We start from the raw sequence: 20,631 nt of genomic DNA, 5'->3' as shown, positions 1-20,631 counted from the left end.
TTTATCAATAAACCAGAATAAGTCATGGACTTAATGGCTTTAGCTGTTTGGGGAAACCCCGTTTATTCAGTTTCTAGGGTGTTTTGGAGGACCATACTCACAGCAAATCACGGCGGGCATGGAAACGGGTGCAGCAGTGGCGCGAGAGCCGCTGCACCAGCCGGATGCCCAGGGGCACATCATTGTAGTTGTTGCTCATCTTTCGCGTTCTGGCCGCTCCCCGGGAGCTCTCTCTCTCATCGACGACTGGCCCAGGCGTAGGAGGAGCTGGGATCGCAAGTGGAAGCCGTGCAAGCTGTTCCCGTCCCCGTCGACGTCCGTGGTGGCTGTTTGGCTGCCGAAAGCTAACTAACTACCTGCAAAGACAAAGGCCGGTTGATCAACAGGTGCTGAGGTGGTTCTGAGGCGAAGGGTGCGTTTCGGGAGGTGACTCAGGTACAGATACAGATACATTCGCACTGCCAGGTAGAGGTAGAGTGGCTAAGCAGCTTTGGGTAGTGGGTCGCGGTTTTCGGTGAAGTCGCGGAATTATGTTCAGTTCAATGAGTGTGCTTATGCCCTTATCGCAGATACACATATACATACATACATACATGTATCTCATTTATAAATGTGGTGTAGTTAATTGTTTACGTTGTCGGTTTTTTTGTTCAAACTCCGTATCGCAGCTATAAACTGCGTTCCGCTCGGTCTCTATTCTGCTGTGTTGGCGAAATTTTCCAACTTTGATAGACGTGTTTTCCTCCCACTTGTGATAAGAAATAAGTTTATCTCAAGCTGGCAGTTACTTAACCCGAACGCAACTGCAGAGATTTATCTTTTCAAAGATAACACCACGGAAAAGTTTCAACCGAAAGAGTATCCCAAAGTCGATATGCGGCGGTTATTTTTCACTTTGTTTGTTGACGCCCACGAACATGGAATTTATACGGAATCTGACAGACAGCCTTCGGAGCGACAATGCGACATTGATAACAAACAAGTATTAGGCATTATTACCGTTGAACAAACACTAATAAACAGCTGGTAAACATAGCACAGTAATAAATAACAAAAGACAAACGCAAACGTATGCATTCAGTGTGACCAGAGTAAGGGCTCTAAATATACCCAAATTCTGGTTTGGCTTACAGCGCCATCTAGTTGCGTAGTTTGTGTTGGCAATGCCGTTTTTTATCGATAACAGTAACTGATTTTAATTTGAAATTTAAAAAATAGATAACTTTTTACTATTTTAGAAAGATGTTGTTTTTAGCTCTATCAAAATTAAGTTTGTTGTAATTACAAGTTGAATAAACAAGACTTTGTTGTTTGATCTCATTTCTGATATAACCATCTTATTTACCTTTTTTCGAAGAACACGAGTTAATTGTCAACTATTTTACACGCGACCAGGTATTCAAATAAACATTACTCACTATGCAATCTATTGACAAATAACCAGCTCCGGGAAACACAGCTGCCGGTTGCACATGACCTGGCTTTCAAATCAGATCCAACTGAGAGCGGAAAATGGCCAGGTTTTCAACACCCAAATGCTAATTTCCTCTATCGGCTCTTTGCCGACTTGTGAAAATCGAGGCGAGAAATAAGAACAATTCCAAGTGCTAATCACGGCAGGCACAAACAGTATCCCCTCAATGTATAAATGGCCAAGCCAGCAAATGGAGGCACACTTGGTAACCTGAAGTCTGGCTAAAAAACAACGACTGCTTGATAACAAATAATCCCCATAAAATGCAGTTAAAACAGGTAAGCTAATGGCTGTTAGTCACCGTTGATTGCTAGTTCTAATAATTTTAATTTAAATAATAGTTTACCGTCCAAATTGTGGCATTCTTTGCTGTATTTGGTTTGGCATTCGCTTTTCCAAAAGAAAGACTTACCTCCGCGGAAGAAATGGAAAGAGCCAGTGCAATTAGTGACACTGATACTATATCTTTGAGATCCAGTGAGGCTCTGGAGAATCTATATGTGTATGAAAGAAGCCTAAGCCGGTTCAGAAGAGCTCTCGAGGAACTGGCCTACGAAGAGGCTGCCGATGATATGGAGCTGGCGGAGATTAACGTGTTCCGTCCACTTTTCCGGTACCGTTCCCAGCGGATAAAGGCCAAAAATCCACAGCCGCACTTTGGCTAACAGTATAATTATGAAACCTAGATATAAGCCATCAAAACCGCCACATTCCTCCCACAAATTTCATTTAGATTTAAGACTCATAATTTATATTGTTAAACATTTAAATATTTTATTACATTATTGTAATTTATAGTACAAGTTTTGTAGAAACAATGTCCACATGTGATTAAGCATATTTACACATCGATCTATATAACGAAATTATTGTAATGGGTTTGGTATTCCATGTTCTTCCACCTTGAGCACTTTAATGATTGCCATTCGTGGATGACAGGCTAATTCCTTGCATTGCACTTGGAAGGATGAGGATCCCTAATATATATATATATTTTCTATATAGACACACACCATACACACGTACTATATAAATATTTCACTAAGGAAGACACAAAGAATATTTTGAATTCTAATATAAATATGTGATGTATGACGGGTATGGATCCAATCTCAATCTTTCGGCCAGGCTTTCCTTCTAACTAACTTTTGAATAAAGACCCTGTAAGACTCCCCTAAGCTGTAGAACAGAAAATAACCAAATATTACTTATAAATTTCACACACACAGATATATGCTATAAATCCTATACAAAAATCGTTTGCCCTTGGGTATTTATATATGTAAAGTTTTGGTTTTGCTTTGTTTAGACTGGGAACAACTTTTGGCCCATCTTGTTCATTTAGTTGTAAATAGTTAAACTGCTGTCCAGCTTATGAAAAATATTCCCTCTAATAGCAAACACACACACGTCCCTCCCTGGCTTATGGTTAGAAAAGTAGTTTCTAAAGTAACTAGTTAAGTACATAAGTAGAATTTTACTCTGCTTAGATTAGTAAGTACAGTAGGTTTTTGGTTTTGCTCGTTTCGCTTGGTTCCTTAAGTTGCTGCTGCACATCAGTAGTCTCTCCAGCTTCTGACACTCCACATTTTATGTTTTACATTAAATTTGATTTAATTTTTGATTATCAGGCTTACACATTACACATTACTAATGGTTGCTGTTTGCTATAGCTTTTAGTTATTACCACACACAAACACACACATTGTAGTTGGGGGAAGGATGGCCGTTTTGTTTAGAAGAGCTTCGAACCGTTCGAAACCTGTTTACATATTGGATGAGCCCATCTGGTAGCACTTAAATATAAAGCTTTTCTGCTCCACATATCTCTATGCATGCATGCTAATAGCTTATAGCACCTGGAGATTTTCGCAGTGCTTGAACTTGGAGTCCTCCTTGCCCAGGATCCAGGTGAGCATCTGGCGGGCCTTCATGCTGGCCAGCATCACACTCCGGCTCTTGTACCAGTGGGCCGGCGAGTTGGCATCCCTCGGGCCCTGCAATCATCCCGGTTAAAGATAGTCAGTTTTAAATCCAATTTGCAGACTTAATCTCAGCAGGGAATGGGGGGAAAAATAACTTATAGACTACGGAAGGATTTGGTTTATTTACATTCGGTTGGCGGAGCATTTTATGACCCTGCAATATAGTTATTCCATTTCGGTGCCAATTGAAGTTTGCATTTTTCATGTCCTTTGTGCGATGGCGGAGGACCCGGGTCCGGAATGAATAGAGAGTGGGCATAGGATGGGGAACAACAACAAACAAACACAGGGCACAAAGCAAAGGCAGAACAGTTTGGCAGTTTTCTCCAAAATAGTGAGACACTTGACACATTTCCTTGTTGGCAAGTTTGCAGAACTCGTCTTGGCAGGAGATCAAGACGGGGGCGGGGTCTATATAGTATATAGTATATATACACTGTGTGTAATAAACAAGCACTAGCCGGACATTATCATGCTGTTCTTAGTTGTGGGAGTTGGGGGGGTCGAAGAGCGAAAGCACAAAACACATCAAACATCGATTAGTTTTTCAGACCGAAGGGGAGGGGGTTCTTTGGAGGTGGGGAGTACGTTCTGTTCTACTTACCCCAATGCTACTCTTAAGATCAGTCAGCCTTTTTACAGTTTCTACCGTGTTTACGTTCTTGTTTCCTCTAAATTTGGTTTGTCTTTAGACTTTTTCGGATTCAGCTGCGAAAGCGCTCGATTACAATGATTACACACCAAAAAGTATCTAAGAGAGTGGATAGAGTGGATAGAGGAGCGACAACTAGCTAACCAGCTATCTGCAAGTGGGTCCTAGGAAGGCTATCCATCAATGGGTTAGGGTGGTCGTACCACCTCCTGGGAGGGTCCTTGGCTTACCTGCAGTTGGTTCTGGTCCTTCTTCAGCCGGATCTGGGTGAGCGTGCCGGCCAGCAGCTCATCGCAGTTGTGATTTATGCCCACGGAGACCTCGATGAACTTGGCTCCGAAGGTGCAGGCCAGGCATTTGCCATCTAGAGGGGGAGAGTTTGTAGTACTAATCAAAATCTTGAAAAGAACATTAGTTTTCTGTCATGTTTGGCTTTAAGCCCAAACGGTGACCACATCAGCGATGGCGAGTCACGGGCTTCGGGTCACGACATTTAATTGGAGATGCAAATGGAAATGCAAATGCAACCCACAGGCCGAACACCGGCTAATGGCTAATTGCCATACTCACCCTGGGCGGAGACGGCGCGTGAGCGGGCCAAATCAATTTTGTTGGCCACCAGGATGGTGGGGCGGTGGCGCAGGAGGTCCATGTCCTGCAGCCGCGATAGAATCTGCTTGGCCCTCGTGAAGGACTCCTTGTCAATGCAGGAGTAGACCACTAGAAACGCATCCGCCTGCTCCAGTTCGTCCTGCAAAAAAGTACAAAAATAAAACCAAAAGTTAAGACTTGAAACACGAAACTCAACAAGTTTACAACATTCTAAGGGGGTGGGGCAGTTTCTGCCCAGTTTCGTGACTGCTGAAAATATTTAATGCCGTGTTTTATTGCATTTGGTCGAGGTGAAATTAAAAGTTCTTAACTGCGCCCCATCCTCGAGTGCAGGCGCGGAGCGAGCATCCAGCCCACTCCCCGGCTTCCTTTTGTTTGGTACTTTTGCATTTTATGCTCGTAAAAATTAAAATTATGGCCACTTGGCATCGCAATAACGAGGCGAGCGCCGAGTGCAAAAATAAAGTTGCCGACCTGCTCGGACTTTTAATGATGTTCATTTATCTGGCCCATACATTAACGGGTCAGCGGGACGGCTCAATTCGCCGGCCAGGTCCTTTGAATTTTGCTTAAGGTGAAACTTTCTCCTTCTACTTGATTAGCATTGAAATGAGAATTATTTTCGCAATGTTTTCTATTTCTTAGTTGAATTCTTTCTTTTGAAAAGAAAGTTTCTCTTTTGTACTTGCTCATATTTTCAAATATCTTTCTTTATGATAAGATATCTCTTCAACTTATGAGTTGGTTTATTTTTAAAGAATATGAAAGATGAAGACTCGGGTTTCAAGTTCTTTTAGGACTTCTTTAGGACATGTTCATCTTAAAGACTGGACTTACAAAAAAGACCATTTTTATGTCTATAAAACAGAGCTTATTTAGGAATAACATTTTCCATCGAAAAAATATAAAAGTTTATAAACTTCATCAAGAAAATTGTTTTTATGGAAATAAGTTATGTATGAATGTCTCTCAGCTGGATATCCTTAGGGTATATGAAGTGTCCTTTCTTCTGACCAATTCACTTTGTCCTGAGTGACGTTGGCACGTTGGCTTTCTGCCCAGGGTGTTGGCTTCCGATTCGTGGCTCATAAAGCCACGCTGGGCACATCCGGCGTTTGTAAATTTGGCACTTTGGCTCCAAGGTGTGCTGGCTGGTGTGCCTTGGCCCAAGGTTTAAGGTCAGTTCTCGAGCAATTTATTATTTGCTTTTCCCTCAACTTTTTGGGGGACCATGCACGAGTGCTTTAATTCGCTTGATTCCTCTGTCACATTCCAGAATGGATAAATTGTTGCCATTTCCTTTTGTTTGTCCTCGCCATTGCCGTCGTCATCGTCGTCATCACAATCGCCATCGCCATCATCATTGCTATCGTCATCAGCGATTATAATTATCATTATCGTGTTCATTTGTATTGTTTGCCACAAAAAAAAAATAAATAAAAATAAGGGAAACAAACTAACAGGCGGCAAGTATTGGACCGCTGGCCATTTGGCATTTGGCCAGCAATTTGGCATTTCGACTGCACAGCGGCGCGGCTTAAATTGTTGAATACATATTGATGCACTGGAAGAAATGGGCTAGGATTTGGAATCTAAGCGGCTTTTCTTTAAGAGCTTATAGTTTTTATGAGGCATGATTATCCCTAAATTATTATAACGATACTTCTTTGTTATCCCAGAGAAGTAGCATATAGTTGAGTTGAGTAAAACTGACCTATAGACGGTATCTCTTTTTTTAATTTTATTAAAATACCACCTACTATTTAGCCTCATAAAACCTTAAAACAATTGACCCTGCTTTTAACCATTTATTTCTTTCTGTGCATTTTCTTTTCGACTTGCTTCTGGTAGCGGTTGCAAATCACTTTTCCAACAGTTGCAGGCACCGCCTGTCTGACAGGATTTTAAATGAATTCCTTAAATGATTTCAATGCAGCCGGCATCCTCCGGCATTCCGTGCACTTTGCCGTAATTAACCGCAGCTGGCAGAACGCCTCCCCCTTCTTTTTCCGAAAGTTTTCATAGTTTTCCACCCGTCCCCTGCCCACCGTCTTTGTTGTGCAATTTACGAGACCGAGTGGGTGCACTGTTCCACCAGACCAGGTAGACGTAGTAACCTCTGGCACTTCACTTTCGCTCCGCACCTCCACCACTCCCGACTCCACCGCTTCACCGCTCCACCTGCGTTTCAACGAACTCATTTTGCATCTGTAATTAATTCACTTTGTGCAATTTATGCTCGTCCAGTTGGCAAATCACTCCCCGTGGCCCAAAGGCAAATCTCTGCCCGGCTGTTCGGACAACCTCATTTGTCTTCCTGACAGTCGGTCCTTCCTGTCGCCCACCTTTCATCCAGGACCCACCATCGCCACGGTCAAGACCTGCTTGCTTTGCGGTTTCAGCCCAGTTAATAGTGAAATATTTAATGACAATTACAAACACAACTGGCAAACAAGGAATGTGGACTTTACTTTGTGTGCGGCAACTGGAAGCCTGACAAATGATTTACCTTGCTCTCCGTGTTCCCGGTGAGGAACTTCAGCTCCGACTCGGTGCCATTCAGGATGATTGAGATGTTCTGCTCGGCCTCGTCGCATTCTGGAACAAGATTGAATCGTTTTTGGTACTCAAGGATGTACATGAGAAGCTTAATTGATTTAATTTTAAAGGAAAAGCAGCTCTTAACTCTTTTAAGTTAAGATACGAATATGTATATAAGATACGATTTGTGTTTAAACATTATAAGAATCTCAAGCAGTATGGCTACCGGAGGGGCGAAACATGGATGTTTGGAAATCTGAACATTTTACAGGGGTACCCCTTGGAAAAAGTCGAAAAATTTGAAAACGATTATCAGGCCATATTTTGAATGAGAAATGGAGGTACTCTCCACCCTGATCACAAAATGGTATGCGATTTGATCGGATTCCAAGATCGGATATAAATTGGCAGAGCTATGGCTACCGGACGGGGCGAAACAGGGATGTTTGGAAATCTTAAGTTTTAACAGGGGTACCCCTTGGAAAAAGTCGAAAAAATTTGAAAACTGTTTTTAGGCCATATTTTGAATAAGAAATAGAGGTACTCTCCGCCCTGGTCACAAAATGGTATGCTATTCCAAGATCGGATATAAATTGGCAGAGCTATGGCTACCGGACGGGGCGAAACAGGGATGTTTGGAAATCTTAAGTTTTAACAGGGGTACCCCTTGGAAAAAGTCGAAAAATTTGAAAACTGTTTTTAGGCCATATTTTGAATAAGAAATAGAGGTACTCTCCGCCCTGGTCACAAAATGGTATGCTATTCCAAGATCGGATATAAATTGGCAGAGCTATGGCTACCGGACGGGGCGAAACAGGGATGTTTGGAAATCTTAAGTTTTAACAGGGGTACCCCTTGGAAAAAGTCGAAAAATTTGAAAACTGTTTTTAGGCCATATTTTGAATAAGAAATAGAGGTACTCTCCGCCCTGATCACAAAATGGTATGCTATTCCCAGATCGGATATAAATTGGCAGAGCTATGGCTACCGGAAGGGGCGAAACAGGGATGTTTGGAAATCTGAACATTTTACAGGGGTACCCCTTGGAAAAAGTCGAAAAATTTGAAAACCTGTTTTTAGGCCATATTTTGAATAAGAAATAGAGGTACTCTCCGTCCTGATCACAAAATGGTATGCTATTCCAAGATCGGATATAAATTGGCAGAGCTATGGCTACCGGACGGGGCGAAACAGGGATGTTTGGAAATCTGAACATTTTACAGGGGTACCCCTTGGAAAAAGTCGAAAAATTTGAAAACCTGTTTTTAGGCCATATTTTGAATAAGAAATAGAGGTACTCTCCGCCCTGATCACAAAATGGTATGCTATTCCAAGATCGGATATAAATTGGCAGAGCTATGGCTACCGGACGGGGCGAAACAGGGATGTTTGGAAATCTTAAGTTTTAACAGGGGTACCCCTTGGAAAAAGTCGAAAAATTTGAAAACTGTTTTTAGGCCATATTTTGAATAAGAAATAGAGGTACTCTCCGCCCTGATCACAAAATGGTATGCTATTCCAAGATCGGATATAAATTGGCAGAGCTATGGCTACCGGACGGGGCGAAACAGGGATGTTTGGAAATCTTAAGTTTTAACAGGGGTACCCCTTGGAAAAAGTCGAAAAATTTGAAAACTGTTTTTAGGCCATATTTTGAATAAGAAATAGAGGTACTCTCCGCCCTGATCACAAAATGGTATGCTATTCCCAGATCGGATATAAATTGGCAGAGCTATGGCTACCGGAAGGGGCGAAACAGGGATGTTTGGAAATCTGAACATTTTACAGGGGTACCCCTTGGAAAAAGTCGAAAAATTTGAAACCTGTTTTTAGGCCATATTTTGAATAAGAAATAGAGGTACTCTCCGCCCTGATCACAAAATGGTATGCTATTCCAAGATCGGATATAAATTGGCAGAGCTATGGCTACCGGACGGGGCGAAACAGGGATGTTTGGAAATCTTAAGTTTTAACAGGGGTACCCCTTGGAAAAAGTCGAAAAATTTGAAAACTGTTTTTAGGCCATATTGTGAAGAAGAAATAGAGGTACTCTCCCGCCCTGATCACAAAATGGTATGCTATTCCAAGATCGGATATAAATTGTCAGAGCTATGGTTACCGGACGGGGCGAAACAGGGATGTTTGGAAATCTGAACATTTTACAGGGGTACCCCTTGGAAAAAGTCGAAAAATTTGAAAACTGTTTTTAGGCCATATTTTGAATAAGAAATAGAGGTACTCTCCGCCCTGATCACAAAATGGTATGCTATTCCAAGATCGGATATAAATTGGCAGAGCTATGGCTACCGGACGGGGCGAAACAGGGATGTTTGGAAATCTGAACATTTTACAGGGGTACCCCTTGGAAAAAGTCGAAAAATTTGAAAACTGTTTTTAGGCCATATTTTGAATAAGAAATAGAGGTACTCTCCGCCCTGATCACAAAATGGTATGCTATTCCAAGATCGGATATAAATTGGCAGAGCTATGGCTACCGGAAGGGGCGAAACAGGGATGTTTGGAAATCTGAACATTTTACAGGGGTACCCCTTGGAAAAAGTCGAAAAATTTGAAAACTGTTTTTAGGCCATATTTTGAATAAGAAATAGAGGTACTCTCCGCCCTGATCACAAAATGGTATGCTATTCCAAGATCGGATATAAATTGGCAGAGCTATGGCTACCGGACGGGGCGAAACAGGGATGTTTGGAAATCTTAAGTTTTAACAGGGGTACCCCTTGGAAAAAGTCGAAAAATTTGAAAACTGTTTTTAGGCCATATTTTGAATAAGAAATAGAGGTACTCTCCGCCCTGATCACAAAATGGTATGCTATTCCAAGATCGGATATAAATTGGCAGAGCTATGGCAGTAGGGAGTAAATAGGCAATCGGCTGATTTCTTGCGTCATATCCGTGTATGCATGTATATGTTGGTGGGAACGTAAATCCACAATCCAATATACACTCACATATATATATAATCCTAAATAAAAAATACATATTGACCTTTCATCCGACCCTGACATAAATATGTCTCCTGCAAGAAAGTGATAAAAAGGGATCGCAGCAGGTCAATTGGTTCCTTTTTTTTTCTTGACCCTTCAGGGTGGATTTTCACTTTTCTACGAAAAGGTTTTCTTGTGATATACTTACTCCTTGTAAAATTCTGTATTATATTTTATATTATAAAATTAAATTTCTGTACATAAGTCCGAGTTAATTTAAAATTAATTAAAAAAGAATTGGAGTAAAAAATCCTTTTAAATGATATGCAACACCATAATAAAATTTTGGATATTTTTTTTTTAAATAATTATTTGTTCTTCATCATTAATTTTAAATTAATTACAAAATAATTATAATAAAATACATTTTTAAATGAACTGCAGCACCATGAATATAATTTTTGTAAATAAGCATTTTATTTTTTGTTAATCAATTTTATTTATTTTTTCACGATCCTGAATCTTATTTATTTTTTCACGATCCTGAATCTTAGACAGGTATCTTAAGTGGACAGTTGAATTTGTAGGGAATTAGGCAAACGGCGTATAAGCACCAGAAAAATTTTAGTAGTATGTAATTAGGCAAACGGCGTACGACGTAAATTTAGTGGCGCCATCTATGGGTCAAGTTTGTGTAAAATTGGGCAGCGCCATCTACCGTAATATTTTATACGCCCTCTATTGGCATAAAAGCAAACGATCATGCCAAAAAATTATACTTGCCAGGATCATCGCCGTCTATGTTTTCTATATTTTCTGATATCTTGTCTATGTTTTCTATATTTTCTGATATCTTGCATTGGGTCCCATTAAGGGAAATATGCATGTAAAGAAAAGATCATGTAAAAATGAAACTTGCTAGGATCATCGTTTGCCTAATTACATACTACTAAAATTTTTCTGGTGCTTATACGCCGTTTGCCTAATTCCCTACAAATTCAACTGTCCACTTAAGATACCTGTCTAAGATTCAGGATCGTGAAAAAATAAATAAGATTCAGGATCGTGAAAAAATAAATAAAATTGATTAACAAAAAATAAAATGCTTATTTACAAAAATTATATTCATGGTGCTGCAGTTCATTTAAAAATGTATTTTATTATAATTATTTTGTAATTAATTTAAAATTAATGATGAAGAACAAATAATTATTTAAAAAAAAAATATCCAAAATTTTATTATGGTGTTGCATATCATTTAAAAGGATTTTTTACTCCAATTCTTTTTTAATTAATTTTAAATTAACTCGGACTTATGTACAGAAATTTAATTTTATAATATAAAATATAATACAGAATTTTACAAGGAGTAAGTATATCACAAGAAAACCTTTTCGTAGAAAAGTGAAAATCCACCCTGAAGGGTCAAGAAAAAAAGGAACCAATTGACCTGCTGCGATCCCTTTTTATCACTTTCTTGCAGGAGACATATTTATGTCAGGGTCGGATGAAAGGTCAATATGTATTTTTTATTTAGGATTATATATATATGTGAGTGTATATTGGATTGTGGATTTACGTTCCCACCAACATATACATGCATACACGGATATGACGCAAGAAATCAGCCGATTGCCTATTTACTCCCTACTGTAGGCTCTAGGCTCTAAGCGTTATCTTTTCTTTCGAGTCTTCTGATTGGTTTTCCCGATTCATTAACCGGAAATGTGGGGGAAATTGGGGTGGTTTTCATGCGTTAACTCATGTACATGTATTGATGATACCAATACATTCAAACACAAGTACCTGTTTTCCGTTTTCGAGGATCAATAGGTTTTGAGGTTTATGCTAAGAATCAAATTTTTAGTATAAATCCAAATCCTAAAGAAAGAGTTTGAAGTTAAAATATAAAGAAAAAAAAAAAAAATGAGCGAGCTGGAAATTATATTCGAGGATACCCAACCAGCACTTAGTGATATTTGTGTATCAAACGGTGCACTTTTATCATTAATTGGTATTGGGAAAAATACACAAGAAGAGCTATTTAATAATCTACAGGATGATTCTCTGACATCCATGTACGATTTGCTAACTCCAACATGGGATTACGAATTAACTATCATCGAGGATAAAATGTATGTCCCGGACACTCAAGAAAATATATTTGAGGATTTCGACGACGACATACCTGCTTCTCCGTGCTTTATTCCGGAGACCCCAGAACTAATGGAAATATCATCAAAACCAGAGTTTACTTTCCCGGATGATGACCACATATTTTTGGAAGTTAATGAGGGAAAAGATAATTATGAAAGTTTAATGGATGAGGAATTCGACAAAATTTTAATCGATTGGCTTATAAATAATGAATAAATTAAAAACTATGTTATTTTATTATTGTGTAATTATTTTTAATTCATGAAAAATAAATAATTATTCAAACAAAATTATTTTTGAAATCTTTCTTTTTATCAAAGTTTAGTTAAAATGAACTTAAAAATTAAAATACATTAATATTTAAAATAGTTGATTGAAATTAAATTAACACCAAGATTTAAAATTTAAAAGAAATATTTTGAAGTTTGTGTTAAGTTAATTATTTCAATTAATATCGTTGGATGATCCATCAAGAAATGGGTGTATAATTCACTTCGGAGCCAGTACTTTTTCACTTCAGGACAGAAGTAGCAGTTATAGTATGAGGATCTGGCTTTTGTATTGCTGAAGTTGTGTTTTTTTAGAATGTGACGTTTTAATCCATAGCGATATTTAAAGGAAGGACTTTCTATACAGAGATCACAAACGAACGTTTTCATTTCGAAGATTTGAAAATAAACTGATTAAAAAGCAACACTAGAACTTGTTTTTATATTATATTTTTAAGATTGAATCTGTGCTATGGTATATAATTGACCTATATATTTTAAAGTTAAATGACCATGCAGTCATCTCTTTCATTCCTAATAATAATTACCATATACCTAGCTATAAATTCTTTATATACACAAATACATTTATAAAAGTGGTATGATGTCATCCCTTTCATTTAAATAAAAGTATATTATTCGTATTAATATACTTATATATATATATAAGTAAATATGTATGTATATGTATATATGTAACCACAAAGAAGAGTGAATTTATTATTGAAAGGTATAAAAGAGCGGGATCATTAAATAAATTGATTAGTACCTAACAGTAACCTTTTTGAAGCGAATCCAGGAGTACGTGAGTTATAAATGATGGTATGTTTACAAATTCTCACAGCCAATCAAAAAATATCCTTATGTTTATGTATATCATAGTCTTTCTTAGATACTTTGAATGATCAAAAGCCTGTTATTGGCTACACAAAGACTGAAGACCTATGTATTAATTTCGAATACAAGATCATTGGATGTAAGGTAAAGAAAACCACATATGGGACGAAAATAGCCCTTTATTTGACTGATAAGGACGACGAACCACTCTGGATATTTTTACCAAAGAGCTACGTGAATAAATTTTCAACTAAAACACCATTTAAGAAATTGAAGGAAAATGGAATAACGCATCTTGTATATAAAGGAAAAGAGATGACTAGATATAGCTCAGCCTGTTTACAATTTATCTCAAAGGAGTAACTGTATAAAAGAGTCGATTCCTTATAATGTTTTATCAGTTTCATTTTTTCCCTTAAATCAAAAACAACTCCTCTCTCAAGCCTCTCGATGTACGCGCATCAAATAAAATTATTTTTACTTCAATTTGAAGATATGCTTTTCGAGGAGCACCTTAAAAAACTTCAATTTTTAAAAACAACTTTAGAGGATTTGGAAGAAAAGGAAATGCTGTACTCGAAATATGGATTCCACTACAAAATATGTCCCTGGAGTGATGATGAAGCAACCGAAGGTCCAGACACTTGTAACTGCAGCAAACTTCCTCTATATATAAAGGAAGCTACGGATATTATGATAAGATACTATAAAATAACTAAAAGAATGTATCCAAATCCATGAAAATAAAAAAGTTTTTTTATAGATATTATAAATAATATTGTTTATTTTTCATATTGGGTTAAAAAAAAAAAAAAAAAAAATTTTTTTTAAATCATTTAAAACATTTACTAAACATTTTTGAAATTAACTTATCATTATAGGTGAAATCTTTTATCTTAAAATTCTGTGTAAAACTCTTTAAAGTTTTTCGATTGCTTTTGTAAAGACCAAAAAGCATGCAGTAATGTCCACAGGTATTTGAAAAGTATCCTTGCAATTGTTGCTTGTTATAAGTATATTTTGATGCATTTCTTTTTAAAAATGCAATAAATTCTTTTTTCTGAGGATATTGTCCATAAGAATCGAAAAATTCTGCTGACTTTTTGTTATAGAAGTAAAATGCAACCCAATGCATTCCTGGTTGGTATGAATAATCAGTGTTAGCTACAATCAATGCTGGATATTCACGAATTTCTTTTGGTAGTTTATCGGCCGAAAAAACCCCTTTAAATATTTTTTTAGTTTGAGGATGCTTGGAGAGCAAGTCCATGATTTGTATTGTATTCATTTTTACAAAAGTACTCGAATATTTCGATGCTTATCAATATCAATCATAGAGTCGTATTCACAATAAACAATGCAAGTAACAGCCTCAGCCAGAGGCTCAGAGAATCTTCCTTCTATTCTGATCGTTCCTTGAGAAATCAGGTTAGCGCAAACACTAGAATTGGAGTGATCAGCAGTTAAATCAAACGCTAATATAAAATTATTTTTGTCAAACATATCCTTGGAAATTTGGAGACCACGATCATAATGCTTAATTCCACAAGCTTTAAATAGTAAATTATATGCTCTTGAACTTTGGGTATTGCTAGGATTTGAGAAATCAAATTCAAGTGCCTGAGAAGGTACCTGTACTCCATTAACTAGCAGATTGAATCGTTGTATTTTAAAGTTTTCAAAATTAAAAGGATCTAATCCTCGATTTCCTGAGTATGCTCTGTTTTTTACCATACAAAAGGCCAAAAAATTTGGAATTTGACCAATAACTGCGTTATCGATGGATAATGTATTATTTCCTGGGTATATTGTGAATGATTTTACTTCAACTTTATTGTATGGGTATATTGCATTTTTTGATTGTAAAACGTGATGATGAGCTAATAAAATGCTGGGGTTGACTACTACATGATTCATGAACAGCTGGGCTTCCAAGATCTTTAGATTCGATTCAGTTTCGGTTTCCAATAAATAAAATGCTGTTTTTTCAATATTAAAAGTAATGCACAAATCAACATTATTTACAAGCAGTTTTGGTTGGTTGAAAATATCTCCATGCACTTTTCCAAATAATTCTACTTTATTACTATTTTGAAACATGTTTTTAAGAATTTGACTGCCATCACTTTTAAATGGTGTTTGGGTACCATAATTTGGGAAATATCCTTGTGTTGCTAAATGACTTTCACTTGCATCACAACCATAGTTTAAAATTGTTTGCAAATATGATCTATAATGATAATTATTGTCGCTTTGGGAAACCAAAGTATTATTTAAATATACAGATGAGCTTCTAAATATAGAATGCAATATATTATTTGCTACACCAACAGCATTTCCTTCAATACTACTATTATCAATTTTTTTAAGTTGAACCACAAGTTTTAAGTAAACACTTGAAAGATCTCTGTAGGTTTCTCCATTTCCTAAACAAACGAATTCAATTGATGAAGCACTATCCAAAGAAGCAATAGGATTGTATGAAACTTCTTCGGTTTTCAAAATACAGCTTTGCGTTGGATGAGGCTCAAAAAGATCCAATTCGCTTTTCATGCATTCAATGTGATTACTCATTTTGATTTGGAAAATATGTCACTAATTTTAAATTTTTTAGATGCTTTTTTTCTTGACTTTTTTGAACGCGTATGTTTACGACGTTGTTTAGTTGTTAAATGATTGCGATTTTTTCTTGGTCTCCTCTTTTTATGCCTTTTTCCTTTACCACTTTGTAATTTAGTAATTTTATGAATTGCTTTGTCAGATAGATTATGTAATGCGATTTTACTTTGTTCTTGAATGATATTTCGTAGAGGTTTTCGACCCAAATCATTTATAACAGCCTTTCCGGTTTCAGCAGCTTGATTTTTAAGTGCATTTATCCCTGACAGAAAAAGCGGCTTAATGTAATTAAAAAGTCCACTAAAGAAATTTCCAATACCACGACCATGCTGAACAATTCTTGGGGAAACATAGAGACTACCTATGTTACTTAAGCTTCCACCGCACTGATTTAAATAATATTGATGATAACATTTCGCCATGGTTGGTAAATCAATTCTAAATGTTAGTTTCCCTTAACATTATTATTTATAGATTTTTTCTTCTTTTTCTAAAATGCAGAGTTAGAAAAATTGGAACTGATGAAGTTTCAAAGGGGATTTTATATCCACTTGAATCAGTAATTAATATTGAAACTTCGCTTGCTGAAAATTCTTCAATAGGATAATATTCAACATCTCTCACCTGCATAAATGTTTCTTTTCCATTTGTAAATAAAACTCTTAAGCAACGTGGTCTTTTGCTTCCTACACAACGAGGCTTTATAATGTCCGTATAAATAAATATTGCACCGCATTCCATCTCATCCGCTTTCATTGGTTCCGATTTGTATCGAAATGTTTCAGAATTTACTAAACTTATAAATTCTGTTGAATTAGAACTTGATTCTTCTGATTCATTTTCTTTTGTTTCTCTCCTTTTTTTAGGATTTTTTCGAAAAGAATTATTTAAATATATATCAGTTATACCGACTTCCCATTCCTCAGACATTGTTTCAGGAAGGTTTACAATATTTGTAAAAGCGCATTTTACATTATCAGGAAACACATTTAAGGAGTCATTGCTGAGCAATGTAATATAAAACTCGTTTTGAAAAAACATTTTAAGCTCTGCAGTTAAGAATATGAGATCCAATTTAATTTATTTTTACCAATTTGGATATTGTTTTTTTTTGCGGTTTGCCCTTTGCAATTTTTCTAAATCACTTATATACTTAAGATTTCTTAGTGGATAGGGGGAATCTCTATTCTTTTTAACCTTATTTCTCAGTTTCAGTTTCTTTTCAGTAGAATTTCCTTTTATAATTCTTGTTTTCTCAACTAATGATTTTTTTAAAATCTTATCATCAGTGAAAGAAGTATCTGCGAGTGATCGTTTATTATTAATTGGAATTGAAACAGATTTCTCAGATGATTGTTCTTCTTCATCGCTGGGTAAAATGGCTAAATCGGGTAAATCCTCTCTTTTAAATGATGACTCGTTCTTGTATTCTTTAGAAGTACTGGCAATAGGATCTTTCCAATCATCTATATATGTTTGGGTTTCTACATTTTGATTTAATGAAAACGGGGATTTCGATACCGATTGATGCAAAACAGCTTTGTTTCTCTTTTTATTTTGGAATGCACATAATTCTTGTTGAATTTTAATCCATTTATCATAATCACTAATTTTTTTATTGTTTAAAATTGGTAAAAATTTTAAATTTATAAGATCATTTCCTCGCTCATTTACTAAAAGTTTATGGTATGCATTTGGATGCATTAAGATTACTTTATTTAGCTGATGCTTACTTTTAATCATGATTCAAAATTTTTCCAAAAATCCCAGAAAGTAATGAACTTATTAAAATTGGTAAAAATCCGCCTTTTTGAATAAGAACTCTTCTCTTAGAATTTAAAGATTGTTTTGAGCTGGAAATATGGCGTAATACATTTTTATACTTTTTTAATGAATTTAAGATATTTTTTGATATTTTATGGTTTCCTTTTAAAGTATTTATCACTATCTCCGACAATGTTTTTACTAACTCGCTATCACTATTGCAAATAATCGCTTTTCGAAGTTTATTATTTGCTTTTTTGAGCACATACAATAAATGTTTGTTCGCTTTCAATCGCCCTATGCTCTTTTTGCAAACCATTTTCATCTGAATAGCAAATTGAATATAATGGATTAAAAATCTCTGTTCTAAATCTTAAAAGATCATTTATTCCTTGCGTAAGATCGATAAGTAAATAACCATGAGGTTCATTCGTGACTTCTTTATATATTCTAAAAAGTTCTTTAGGGTTTTCAGGATATATCTGTCTAGCTAAACATTGAAATTGTAATTTGTCTCTAGGATTTTTAAATGCCACAATGTATTTTGTATTTAGTGATATGTCTCGGGTGTGAGTAGATTTATGAAATATATTTTGTGTCACAACAATTACAGATAAATTTCGATGATGAGATCCTTTGGTAAAAAGTTCACAGACATTTTTATTAAATGCTCCCATCATTAAATCATCTAATACCAAAAGTATAGGTTCATTATTTTCATTTTCAATGGAGTCAGGTACCCCATGGTAATATTCAATATTGGTAAAATTTGGTTTCGCTTGCTCTTCACCGTAACACCATATTATTCTATCTATTGAAGTACTTATTAAGTCCTTCCTTCCATTTATTAAATTTTTCAAAAATGTTGTTTTACCCGATCCTGAGGGGCCACAAATAAGCATCGTAAAAGGATGAACAAATTGTGTAAACATTTTGATAAAAGTTTTTTGTTTATTCAATGCTAATTATCAAAAAAAAAATTATTCTAATGATTTTTTTCCTGGTCCCGTTTTTTAGCGCAGTCCTTTTCAAAATGAGTATCAGAACCACAATAGTTGCAGTATATAAGTTGACTGTATCCTTTTTTACGAGGATCTTTTCCAAAGATGCGATCCATTTTGCTAAAACAACTTCTCAATTAAAGTACTAAAATCATACTGTTTATTAAAGTAATTTATACATATGATTCTCCGTTATAGTATATATCGTAATTACAGTTTTCTAAAATTACAAAAGCTTAAATAAATTATTTAGAGCACATCTAAGCTTAAGTTTTTTGTGAATTTTACAGTTGGTAAAAAAATTAGGATAACATGTCAGGCTCTTTCCTATGTCTATATCGATAATATTATTCGATAGAAACTTGGATAAAAATTCCTTTTTTACTTCGCCACGTACAATTATATTGGAAAACTTATTTAGTGGAGAAAGTACATCGCTTAAGCAGTTATAGGGTATTTCTCCTTCCATCCAGTCCAACCCGTTTATGTTTTTTCGATGAATATTATGTTGTTGTAATGTATCATAATTCAACTCCTTAATGTTGTATGGAGGTTTGAAGTGAAAGAAGTTTGGTATTACAGTTCCACCAGGCATGAAGGCCAATTCCTTAACAAAAATTTGATTGTTATTTCCAACAACATATTGAAAATCTACTATAACGGAATTTGATCTATCAAATTTAGTCATTTTAGAATGAGTTTTAAATGTAAACTGACTTTGGTGTCTACATTTTAGGTCTTTATATACCATTCATTTTATTATATAATACATGCATTATGTAATATATAATATAAAAGTTGCTCTCACATCTTAGGAGTTTGTATATATGGATATATATTTCATTTCATTATGTAATACATAATGTATAATATATATATATATATGTATATACGGCATACTAAGCCCTTTATAAACCACACATTTTAGTAACTAATTTCAGTTTGTTAATAACATTCAGATTCAATGGATACACTCCAAGCTAAAAGAGAAAGAGCCATAAGAAAAAAACAGAACCATGAAGTTATATTTGGTTTTGAATATTTTGTGGCTCAAAATTTGAAAATAAAATGTGGATTTTCGACATCTAGAAAATTTACTCCAATGATTTGGATGCAGCAGCACAAAAACAATTATATTGGATTTGATAAAGAAGAATGGATGCAACTGCTTACATACAAGGAATTTATACAATTAAAGATTGATCAATATGACTTCCTAATGTCTGATACAGTTTTGGATCACCCTATTTTATCAACTATTAAATGTAATTTTAGATTTAGAAAATCAGATAAACAATATGTTCTGATACTAAATCAATTCGGTAATAAAATTGAAATAGATAGTGAAACTTGGAGATCATTAATTCGCCTAGCTATATTTTTAACTACATTTTTATGTTGGAACACTATATTAAAACAGCAAATATCCTATCTGTACTATAATCATATCATTCCGAAGTGTGTCTCTTTACAAAAATTCGATATTCAATTATCTGATTTAGATGGTAACTATGATAAAAATGTTCAAATAGATTTAACACGTTTATGTTTCGAAATATCTAAAAAAATGACAAAAGAAATAAAAGAAGATGTAATTCATTATAAGAAATCATTAATCTCTAAGACCTCAGACATTAACAATAAAAAATAAGTTTTTTTTTTAAATAAAAATGAGTAAGCAACAAGTTGTTGATGAAATACATAAAACTTGTAGAAAAAATTTTTTACGTCGAAAGTTCGTTCAAAAAAGGGTTTCATGATACTTGGCAAATTGA

At 35.5% G+C, this 20,631-nt stretch overlaps 2 protein-coding genes across 2 annotated transcripts; one reads left to right on the top strand and one right to left on the bottom strand.

The window, feature by feature from the left end:
- Window positions 1-1,704: 1,704 nt before the first annotated feature.
- Window positions 1,705-2,139, top strand: LOC108118882 (uncharacterized). Its single transcript, XM_017231815.3, has 2 exons — window positions 1,705-1,752; window positions 1,816-2,139. Exons 1-2 carry the CDS (start codon window positions 1,738-1,740, stop codon window positions 2,137-2,139), a joined length of 339 nt encoding a protein of 112 aa, XP_017087304.3. The 5' UTR covers window positions 1,705-1,737.
- A 401-nt stretch (window positions 2,140-2,540) lies between these two features.
- LOC138927332 (GTP-binding protein REM 2-like) lies at window positions 2,541-7,364 on the bottom strand. Its single transcript, XM_070282689.1, has 4 exons — window positions 7,233-7,364; window positions 4,682-4,862; window positions 4,342-4,475; window positions 2,541-3,471 (listed from the first exon to the last, which is right to left on the bottom strand). The coding sequence occupies exons 1-4, from the start codon at window positions 7,362-7,364 to the stop codon at window positions 3,325-3,327; spliced, it is 594 nt and encodes a 197-aa protein (XP_070138790.1). The 3' UTR covers window positions 2,541-3,324.
- Between the last annotated feature and the right edge of the window lie 13,267 nt (window positions 7,365-20,631).

Source organism: Drosophila bipectinata, unplaced genomic scaffold, assembly GCF_030179905.1.
Source record: "Drosophila bipectinata strain 14024-0381.07 unplaced genomic scaffold, DbipHiC1v2 scaffold_220, whole genome shotgun sequence".
NCBI classification, from domain to species: Eukaryota; Metazoa; Arthropoda; class Insecta; order Diptera; family Drosophilidae; genus Drosophila; species Drosophila bipectinata.
The sequence above is the reverse complement of the archived record's forward strand: the minus strand, read 5'-3'. Positions and strand labels throughout refer to the sequence as shown.